The sequence below is a fragment of the Mesoplodon bidens genome (assembly GCF_964165515.1).
Source record: "Mesoplodon bidens genome assembly, chromosome: 2".
NCBI classification, from domain to species: Eukaryota; Metazoa; Chordata; class Mammalia; order Artiodactyla; family Ziphiidae; genus Mesoplodon; species Mesoplodon bidens.
Genome location: NC_138177.1, coordinates 26,360,940 through 26,372,302, shown reverse-complemented (window position 1 = coordinate 26,372,302; position 11,363 = coordinate 26,360,940). Strand labels below are relative to the sequence as shown.

Below are 11,363 nucleotides of genomic sequence, written 5' to 3'. Positions count from 1 at the left end.
ATGGTTTCCATCTGTATTTCCCTGATGTGCTTGAGTGCCTTTTCCAAATATTTATTGGCCATTTGGAAATCATCTTTTATAAAGTGTCTGTAGAAATCTTTTCTCTATTTTTCAATTGGATTGTATTTTTTATAGATCTGTTGGAATTATTTATATATTATGAAAATGGGTCCATTTGTTTTTACTGTATGTAACTTTTCCCATTCTCTGCTTGCCTTTTTACTCTATTAGTGATGTATTTAATGAACACAATTTTTTTTTTTTTTTAGTTTCTGCTTTATAACAAAGTGAATCAGTCATACATATACATCTGTTCCCACATCCCTTTCCTCTTGCGTCTCCCTCCCTCCCACCCTCCCTATCCCACCCCTCCAGGCGGTCACAAAGCACCGAGCTGATCTCCCTGTGCTATGCAGCTGCTTCCCACTAGCTATCTATTTTATGTTTGGTAGTGTATATATGTCCATGCCACTCTCACACTTTGTCACAGCTTACCCTTCCCCCTCCCCATATCCTCAAGTCCATTCTCTAGTAGGTCTGTGTCTCTATTCCCGTCTCACCCCTAGGTTCTTCATGACATTTTTTTTCTATATTCCATATATATGTGTTAGCATACGGTATTTGTCTTTCTCTTTCAGACTTACTTCACTCTGTATGACAGACTCTAGGTCCATCCACCTCACTACAAATAACTCAATTTCGTTTCTTTTTATGGCTGAGTAATACTCCATTGTATATATCTGCCACACCTTCTTTATCCATTCATCTGATAATGGACACTTAGGTTGTTTCCATGTCCTGGCTATTGTACATAGAGCTGCAATGAACATTTTGGTACATGTCTCTTTTTGAATTATGGTTTTCTCAGGGTATATGCTCAGTAGTGGGATTGCTGGGTCATATGGTAGTTCTATTTGTAGTTTTTTAAGGAACCTCCATACCGTTCTCCATAGTGGCTGTACCAGTTCACATACCCACCAGCAGTGCAAGAGTGTTCCCTTTTCTCCACACCCCATCCAGCATTTATTGTTTCTAGATTTTTTGATGATAGCCATTCTGACTGGTGTGAGATGATATCTCATTGTAGTTTTGATTTGCATTTCTCTAATCATTAATGATGTTGAGCATTCTTTCATGTTTTTGTTGGCAATCTGTATATCTTCTTTGGAGAAATGTCTATTGAGGTCTCCTGCCCATTTTTGGATTGGGTTGTTTGTTTTTTTGTTATTGAGCTGCATGAGCTGCTTATAAATTTTGGAGATTAATCCTTTGTCAGTTGCTTCATTTGCAAATATTTTCTCCCATTCTGAGGGTTGTCTTTTGATCTTGTTTATGGTTTCCTTTGCTGTGCAAAAGCTTTGTAGTTTCATTAGGTCCCATTTGTTTATTTTTGTTTTTATTTCCATTTCTCTAGGAGGCGGGTCAAAAAGAATCTTGCTGTGATTTATGTCATAGAATGTTCTGTCTGTGTTTTCCTCTAAGAGTGTGATAGTTTCTGGCCTTATATTTAGGACTTTAATCCATTTTGAGCTTATTTTTGTGTATGGTGTTAGGGAGTGTTCTAATCTCATACTTTTACATGTACCTGTCCAGTTTTCCCAGCACCACTTATGAAGAGGCTGTCCTTTCTCCACTGTACATTCCTGCCTCCTTTGTCAAAGATAAGGTGACCATATGTGTGTGGGTTTATCTCTGGTCTTTCTATTCTGTTCCATTGATCTATATTTCTGTTTTTGTGCCAGTACCATACTGTCTTGACTACGGTAGCTTTGCAGTATAGTCTGAAGTCAGGGAGCCTGATTCCTCCATCTCCATTTTTCATTCTCAAGATTGCTTTGGCTATTCGGGGTCTTTTGTGTTTCCATACAAAATGTGAAATTTTTTGTTCTAGTTCTGTGAAAAATGCCATTGGTAGGTTGATAGGAAGTGCATTGAATCTGTAGACTGTTTTGGGTAGTATAGTCATTTTCAAAGTGTTGATTCTTCCAACCCAAGAACATGGTATATCTTTCCATCTGTTTGTATCATCTTTAATTTCTTTCATCAGTGTCTTATAGTTTTCTTCATACAGGTCTTTTGTCTCCTTAGGTAGGTTTATTCCTAGGTATTTTATTCTTTCTGTTGCAATGGTAAATGGGAGTGTTTCCTTTATTTCTCTTTCAGATATTTTGTCATTAGTGTATAGGAATGAAAGAGATTTCTGTGCCTTAATTTTGTATCCTGCTACTTTACCGAATTCATTGATTAGCTCTAGTAGTTTTCTGGTAGCATCTTTAGGATTCTCTATGTATAGTATCATGTCATCTGCAAACAGTGACAGCTTTACTTCTTCTTTTCCGATTTGGATTCCTTTTATTTCCTTTTCTTCTCTGATTGCCATGGCTGAAACTTCCAAAACTATGGTGAATAACAGTGGTAAGAGTGGGCAACCTGTCTTTTTCCAGATCTTAGTGGAAATGCTTTCAGTTTTTCACCACTGAGGATGATGTTGGTTGTGGGTTTGTCATATATAAAACCTTTATTATATTGAGGAAAGTTCCTTCTATGCCTACTTTCTGCAGGATTTTTATCATCAATGGGTGTTGAAGTTTGTCGAAAGCTTTCTCTGCATCTATTGAGATGATCATATGGTTTTTCTCCTTCAATTTGTTAATATGGCGTATCACGTTGATTGATTTGCGTATATTGAAGAATCCTTGCATTCCTGGAATAAACCCTACTTAGTCATGGTGTATGATCCTTTTAATGTGCTGTTGGATTCTGTTTGCTAGTATTTTGTTGAGGGTTTTTGCATCTATGTTCATCAGTGATATTGGCCTGTAGTTTTCTTTCTTTGTGACATCCTTGCCTGGTTTTGGTATCAAGGTGATGGTGGCCTCGTAGAATGAGTTTGGGAGTGTTCCTTCCTCTGATATTGTTTGGAAGAGTTTGAGAAGGATGGGTGTTAGCTCTTCTCTAAATGTTTGATAGAATTCGCCTGTGAAGCCATCTGGTCCTGGGCTTTTGTTTGTTGGAAGATTTTTAATCACAGTTTCAATTTCAGTGCTTGTGATTGGTCTATTCATATTTTCTATTTCTTCCTGATTCAGTCTTGGCAGGTTGTGCATGTCTACGAATTTGTCCATTTCTTCCAGGTTGTCCATTTTATTGGCATAGAGTTGCTTGTAGTAATCTCTCATGATCTTTTGTATTTCTGCAGTGTCAGTTGTTACTTCTCCTTTTTCATTTCTAATTCTATTGATTTGAGTCTTCTCCCTTCTTTTCTTGATGAGTCTGGCTAATGGTTTGTCAATTTTGTTTATCTTCTCAAAGAACCAGCTTTTAGTTTGGTTGATCTTTGCTATCGTTTCCTTCATTTCTTTTTCATTTATTTCTGATCTGATCTTTATGATTTCTTTCCTTCTGCTAACTTTGGGGGTTTTTTGTTCTTTCTCTAATTGCTTTAGGTGCAGGGTCAGGTTGTTTGCCCGAGATGTTTCCTGTTTCTTAAGGTGGGATTGTATTGCTATAAACTTCCCCCTTAGAACTGCTTTTGCTGCGTCCCATAGGTTTTGGGTCGTCGTGTCTCCATTGTCATTTGTTTCTAGGTATTTTTTAATTTCCTCTTTGATTTCTTCAGTGATCACTTCGTTATTGAGTAGTGTATTGTTTAGCCTCCATGTGTTTGTACTTTTTACAGATCTTTTCCTGTAATTGATGTCTAGTCTCATAGCACTGTGGTCGGAAAAGATACTTGATACAATTTCAATTTTCTTAAATTTACCAAGGCTTGATTTGTGACCCAAGATATGATCTATCCTGGAGAATGTTCCATGAGCACTTGAGAAAAATGTGTATTCTGTTGTTTTTGGATGGAATGTCCTATAAATATCAACTAAGTCCATCTTGTTTAATGTATCATTTAAAGCTCGTGTTTCCTTATTTATTTTCATTTTGGATGATCTGTCCATTGGTGAAAGTGGGGTGTTAAAGTCTCCTACTATGATTGTGTTACTGTCGATTTCCCGTTTTATGGCTGTTAGTATTTGCCTTATGTATTGAGGTGCTCCTATGTTGGGTGCATAAATATTTACAATTGTTATATCTTCTTCTTGGATCGATCCCTTTATCGTTATGTAGTGTCCTTCTTTGTCTCTTCTAATAGTCTTTATTTTAAAGTCTATTTTGTCTGATATAAGAATTGCTACTCCAGCTTTCTTTTGATTTCCATTTGCATGGAATATCTTTTTCCATCCCCTTACTTTCAGTCTGTATGTGTCTCTAGGTCTGAAGTGCGTCTCTTGTAGATAGCATATATATGGGTCTTGTTTTTGTATCCATTCAGCCACTCTGTGTCTTTTGGTGGGAGCATTTAGTCCATTTACATTTAAGGTAATTATTGATATGTATGTTCCTATTCCCATTTCCTTAATTGCTTTGGGTTCGTTATTGTAGGTATATTCCTTCTGCTGTGTTTCTTGCCTAGAGAAGTTCCTTTAGCATTTGTTGTAAAGCTGGTTTGGTGGTGCTGAACTCTCTCAGCTTTGGCTTGTCTGTAAACGTTTTAATTTCTCCATCAAATCTGAATGAGATCCTTGCTGGGTAGAGTAATCTTGGTTGCAGGCTTCTCTCCTTCATCACTTTAATTATGTCCTGCCACTCCCTTCTGGCTTGTAGAGTTTCTGCTGAGAGATCAGCTGTTAACCTGATGGGGATTCCCTTGTGTGTTATTTGTTGTTTTTCCCTTGCTGCTTTTAATATGATTTCTTTGTGTTTAATTTTTGACAGTTTGATTAATATGTGTCTTGGCGTATTTCTCCTTGGATTTATTCTGTATGGGACTCTCTGTGCCTCCTGCACTTGATTAACTATTTCCTTTCCCATATTAGGGAAGTTTTCAACTATAATCTCTTCAAATATTTTCTCAGTCCCTTTCTTTTTCTCTTCTTCTTCTGGAACCCCTATAATTCGAATGTTGGTTCGTTTAATGTTGTCCCAGAGGTCTCTGAGACTGTCCTCTGTTCTTTTCATTCTTTTTTCTTTATTTTGCTCTGCATCAGTTATTTCCACTATTTTATCTTCCACCTCACTTATCCGTTCTTCTGCCTCAGTTATTCTGCTATTGATCCCATCTAGAGTATTTTTCATTTCATTTATTGTGTTTTTAATCAATGCTTGATTCATCTTTAGTTCTTCTAGGTCCTTGTTAACTGTTTCTTGCATTTTGTCTATTCTATTTCCAAGATTTTGGATCTTGGAAATAGAATCTTGGATCAGCTTTACTATCATTATTCTGAATTCTTTTTCAGGTAGACTGCCTATTACCTCTTCATTTGTTAGGTCTGGTAGGTTTTCATCTTGCTCCTTCACCTGCTGTGTGTTTTTCTGCCTTCTCATTTTGCTTATGTTACTGTGTTTGGGGTCTCCTTTTTGCAGGCTGCAGATTCGTAGTTCCTGTTGTTTTTGGTGTCTGTCCCCCGTGGCTAAGGTTGTTTCAGTAGGTTGTGTAGGCTTCCTGGTGGAGGGGACTAATACCTGTGTTCTGGTGGTTGAGGCTCGATCTTGTCTTTCTGGTGGACAGGTCCACGTCTGGTGGTGTGTTTTGGGGTGCCCGTGGCCTTATTATGTTTTTAGGTAGCCTCTCTGCTAATGGGTGGGGTTGTGTTCCTGCCTTGCTAGTTTCTTGGCATAGGGTGACCAGCACTGTAGCTTGCTGGTCGTTGACTGAAGCTGGGTGCTGGTGTTGAGATGGAGATCTCTGGGAGATTTTCGCTGCTTGATATTATGTGGAGCTGGGAGGTCTCTTGTGGACCCGTGTCCTGAAGTTGGCTCTCCCACTTCAGAGGCACAGCACTGACTCCTGGCTGCAGCACCAAGAGCCTTTCATCCACACATTCACAAAAAGAGAGCAGGGGGAAAAATCAAAAATCTTGCTCTCCAAGTCCACCTCCTCAATTTGGGATAATTCGTTGTAAAAAGAGGAAAAGGGGGGAAAGTCTTAAATCTTGTCCTCAAAGTCCACTTCCTCAATTTGGGATGATTCTCTGTCCGTTTATGCACTCCACAGACGCAGGGCACATCAAATGGGCCGTGGAGCTTTAATCCGCTGCCTCCGAGGCTGCACAGAGAGATTTCCCTGTCTCTGCTCTCACAGCTCCCGGGTCTCAGCCTTGGACCGGGCCCCGCCTCTGCGCGTAGGTCGCTGGAGGGCGTCAGTTCTTCGCTCAGACAGGACGGGTTTAAAGGAGCCGCTGATTCGGGGGCTCTGGCTCACTCAGGCAGAGGGGAGGGAGGGGCGCGCAGTGGCTCACTCAGGCAGAGGGGAGGGAGGGGCGCGCAGTGTGGGGCGGGCCTGCGGCGGCAGAGGCCGGCGTGACGTTGCAGCAGCCCGAGGCGCTCCGTGCGCTTTCCCGGGAAAGCCGTCCCCGGGTCCCGGGACCCCGGCAGTGGCGGGGTGCACAGGCCCCCCGGAAGGCGGGGCGGACAGTGACCCGCGCTCGCACACAGGCCCCGCGGCGGCGGCGGCAGCAGCAGCCCCAGCGTCCCACGCCCGTCTCCGAGGTCCGCGCCTGTCTCCGGCGCTTCCCCAAGCAGCCCTCTTAATGCCCTCTCCTCGCGCACCAGGAAACAAGAGGGAAAAAAGTCTCTTGCCTCTTCGGCAGCTCCAGACCCTTTCCCCGGACTCCCTCCGGGCTAGCCGTGGTGCACTAACTAACCCCTTCAGGCTCTCTTCCTGCCGCCAGCCCCAGTCCTCTCCCTGCGCTCCGACTGAAAGCCGATACCCGAGCCTCAGCTCCCAGCCCCGCCCGCCCCGGCGGCCAAAGCCTCTCGGGCTGGTGTGTGCCTGAGGGCACCGATCCTCTGTGCCGGAATCTCTCCGCTTTGCCCTCCACACCCCTGTTGCTGTGCTCTCCTCCGCTACTCCGAAGCTTTCCCCCTCCGCCACCTGCAGTCTCCGCCCTCGAAGGGGCTTGTAGTGTGTGGAAACCTTTCCTCCTTCACGGCTCCCTCCCACTGGTGCAGGTCCCGTCCCTATCCTATTGTCTCTGTTTATTCTTTTTTTCTTTTGCCCTACCCAGGTACGTGGGGAGTTTCTTGCCTTTTGGGGGGTCTGAGGTCTTCTGTCAGCGTTCAGGAGGTGTTCTGTAGGAGTTGTTCCACGTGTAGATGAATTTCTGATGTATCTGTGGGGAGGAAGGTGATCTCCGCGTCTTACTCTTCCGCCATCTTCCTCCGGGCCGGAGCTCCTTTAAGCAGCACTCTTAATCCTCTCTCCTGGCGCACCAGGAAACAAAGAGGGAAAAAAAAGTCTCTTACCTCTTCGGCAGGTCCAGACTTTTCCCCAGACTCCCTCCCGGCTAGCCGTGGCGCTCTAACCCCTTCAGGCTGTGTTCACGCCCCCAGTCCTCTCCCTGCGCTCTGACCGAAGCCCGAGCCTCAGCTCCCAGCCCCGCCCGCCCCGGCGGGTGAGCAGACAGACAAGCCTCTCGGGCTGGTGAGTGCCGGTCGGCACCATCGATCCCCTGTGCGGGAATCTCTCCGCTTTGCCCTCCACACCCCTGTTGCTGCGCTCTCCTCCTCGGCTCCAAAGCTTTTCCCCGCCTCCACCCGCAGTCTCCGCCCGCGAAGGGGCTTCTAGTGTGTGGAAACCTTTCCTCCTTCACAGCTCCCTCCCACTGGTGCAGGTCCCGTCCCTATCTTTTTGTCTCTGTTTATTCTTTTTTCTTTTGCCCTACCCAGGTACGTGGGGACTTTCTTGCCTTTTGGGAGGTCTGAGGTCTTCTGCCAGGGTTCAGTAGGTGTTCTGTAGGAGTTGTTCCACGTGTAGCTGTATTTCTGGTGTATCTGTGGAGAGGAAGGTGATCTGCGTGTCTTACTCTTCCGCCATCTTCCCGCTCTCTCAAAATGTTTAACTTCTAAGCTTCAGTTTTCTGGTAGTGTTGGAGGGGCTTCTGCAGCGGCGGGGGTGGCTGTGCCTCACCGTAAGGACAAGGACACTGGCAGCAGAAGTTCTGGGAAGTACTCCTTGGCGTGAGCCCTCCCAGATTCCGCCATTAGCTCCACCAAAGAGCCCGGCTAGGAAATTGAATTTTTTTTATCACTGTTAATACTTTTAGTAGCCCTGAGATAAGTATAATTTCTCATTTACAAAGAGCAAGTTTCCGTCACAGAATCGGAAATAAAAAATTTTTATCCATATTGTTCAACATGGGAACCCTAACTTTAATAAGTTGATTTCCTAATGTAATAATCTATAGTTACTTCTAGTGTGTTACAGAAAAAGGAAAAGAAAACAAGCATTAGGGTCAGATAGCCCTGGTTTAATTCCTGGTTGTATAATTTAAGCAAATCTCAGTTTTCTACACTAAAGTTAAATGGACATCATAATGAGCATTATAAGAATCCTTTCCCTCACAGCTTGTGGGAATCAAAACAAAACAAAACTGTAAAACCACACTCTTAACTGGAAAGTTCTAGAGAAAGATTTTTAAAAATTTTAAAGTGCACAGGACCTCAAGAAACTCCATGAACAATGCCATGGAAATTCCAAGGGTATTCTTAGAAGCTGTATCACTATGTGCTTTTTTATGTTTCTAGACTATTTTATGTTGAGTGGGTTTTCTCCCTTTTTTAAAAATGAAAATAACAGGACGCGATAAGGAGATCAAATACTTCATGTGTACTATGAAGGAATTTTTGATATCTAACTGCAGCCGAGTCCTGATATACGAAGGATTATCTGGATATGGAAAAAGCCAGATACTAGTGGAAATTGAGTACCTGGCTCAAGGTGAGAACCACAGGTGAGTGTCTTGCAATGACCATTTTTTTGTGAATACAGAGAATCCTGACATCTTTAAGAGTTTCATTTGTTTCAATGTTCCTCTCCTTTATATAAGTTGCCTTATGTAAACTATCCACAATCTATCAGTTATTATTGGGTGTCATGCCCCTTGTGCTAGATACGTAATTAATGATAAACATATCGAACTGAGAAAATGGAAGATGGGCTGACCCCTGGAGATCCTGATTTAATGCCAGGACGGGCTTGGACATTGATATTTTTAAGTTTCCTAATGCACAGTTTGAGAACAACTGGTATAAATGTTGAGGATAGATTGGGTCTGCAGAACAAATACTAAGTTTATCCATGTGGCCGACAGGGAATCACTAGTTCAAACCACTGAGCCCTGAGAGTATGGTTAGAGAATGAAAGGCCTCTAGAGTTTCCTTCGAAAGGCAGAGCTGATGTACTTACCTCATGCTGTTTGTCTCTTTTCATATAAGGAATGTCATGAGGGCTCTCTTTGGGACAACCCATCTCATGGAGGTGGACGGTATGGTATTCACTAACAGTGATGATGACCAAGACAATGGTAATGGTGTCTCACATCCTTTCACCATCTAACCTAAAGGCTTTAAGGGGAAGATTCTGATTAATCTTACTTTTAGCTGTGTTTCTACTCTTTTTTAATGTCAGGCCTGAGAAAGACTAGTTTTAAAATATCTTTAACATTGCTGAAGGGATAATTCAAAATAACCAGAAGACACTCATTTATTCCATCACTTACTGAGTACCTACTATGTTCCAGGAACTAAGTGCTATATTAGTTTGCTAGAGCTACCATGACAAAACACCACAAGCTAGGTGGCTTAAGCAAGAGAAGTATATTGTCTCGGTGTACAGGAGGGTAGAAGTCCAAGATCCAGGTGTGGTAAAGTTGGTTCCTTCCATCAGCTGTGAGGGACAATCTGTTCTGTGCCTCTTTCCTAGCTTCTGGTGGCTTGCTGGCAGTCATTGGTGTTCATTGGCTTGTAGAAGCATCACCCCAGTCTCTGCCTCCATCTTCACATGATGTTCTCCATGTGTGCTGTCTGTGTCCAAAAATTTCCCTCTTCTTTTTTTTTTCCCACTGCGTGGCTTGCGGGATCTTAGTTCCCCAACCAGGGATTGAACCTGGGCCACACCAGTGAAAGCACCGAGTCCTAACCACTGGAGCCAGGGAATCCCAAATTTCCCCTTCCTATAAAGAGACAGTCATATTGGATTAGGGGCCCACCCTATTCCAGTATGGCCTCATCTTAACTTACCTAGTTACATCTGTAATGACCCTATTCCCAAATAAGGTCACATTCTGAGGGCTAACACTTCAGCATATGAATTGGTGGGGGGAAGGGGTGCCTAAATCAATCCATAACAAGTTGCAAAGCCTTGAAGACGAATAATACCTGATCCCTACCCTCAAGGAGTTCTCACAAAAGAGAAGGAAAGAGAGATGACAGTAAAAATAGAAGGTGGTGAGGACAGCGGTAGAAGCACGCCATAGAGTACTGTAAAAACTACGAGAAAGGGGGGTATGTCATCCAACCTGAGGGCATCAGGGAGGATTTCCAGGAGGTTACTCCTGAGCTGAGGTTTATAAATGAACAGGACACGAGGGATTAGGAGGGACTGTGAGAAGTGATAACACTCCAGGCCGAGGAAAGCAAAGGCATAAAGAGAAGAAACAGTTGGATGTGCAGGGAACACTCACTGGTTTGTTGTTGGTGGAGGGGAGACTGCTGGGCAGAGAGTGGCAAGAAATGACAATGAGGACTTGGAAAGGCTTATATGTCACATGAAGGAGTCTAGACTTAACCTAGACTTGCATCTACCTAGGTGCTTCAGGCTTCTATAAAGGTGATGCCTTCAGAGAGTCTTGGTGCTAGACAAGGGTAGTAGTATGCTGTTAGGGAGTATAGGTGAGAGTATGAGGGCCTGAACCCAGGCATTGGTGGTAGGGCGAGAGAAGAGGGGATAGCTAGGATACATTTACAGAGCTTAGAAACATAGTGGAATAAGGGAGGGTATCTGAAGCACAAATAAAGAACAGCTTCCAGATAGCTTGGGAGATCTGTCATTACAACTGAATATGAAGAGTCAGGGCTTTCCTTCAACCTTTATTGTTTTCAAAAAATATATTTTAAAACTCTGATTCCTGACTTTCTTATAAACAGGACTATTGCTATTGCGTTGACTAAGATCAGCTTCCATCAAAATTTTTATACCATCCAGATACTCATGGCCAATGTACTAGGTCTGGATACTTGCAAACATTATAAAGAACGACAGACCAACCTTCAAAAGAAAGTCAAGTCACTGCTGGATGAAAAGTTCCATTGTCTTCTTAATGACATTTTCCATGTGCAGGTAACTGGCTAGTGTTAGACTCCTGTGAGAAATAGTGAGGGGGCAGATGTGGCCACTCCTCCTTGATGCTTTATGACTTTGCATCTCCTTGGCCTTTATTATCCCCTTCTTTTCTCATCTGCAATGTCCAGGTGGTAAGGAAATGGCTCCCAATCCTTGAATGAGCCACCTTCCTGAGATATATTGGTACCAG

The 11,363-nt window shown here is 43.1% G+C and overlaps 1 protein-coding gene across 1 annotated transcript in view; it reads left to right on the top strand.

Annotated features, from left to right (window-relative positions):
• Window positions 1-11,363, top strand: part of ADCY10 (adenylate cyclase 10) — a gene marked incomplete at its 3' end in the record, with an annotated part of 106,331 nt that overhangs the window by 35,086 nt on the left and 59,882 nt on the right. Inside the window, exons 14-15 of the mRNA XM_081256265.1 lie at window positions 8,630-8,783; window positions 10,978-11,170. Of these exons, the coding sequence (XP_081112391.1) occupies window positions 8,630-8,783; window positions 10,978-11,170 (347 nt within the window). The remainder of the gene's footprint in view (window positions 1-8,629; window positions 8,784-10,977; window positions 11,171-11,363) is intronic.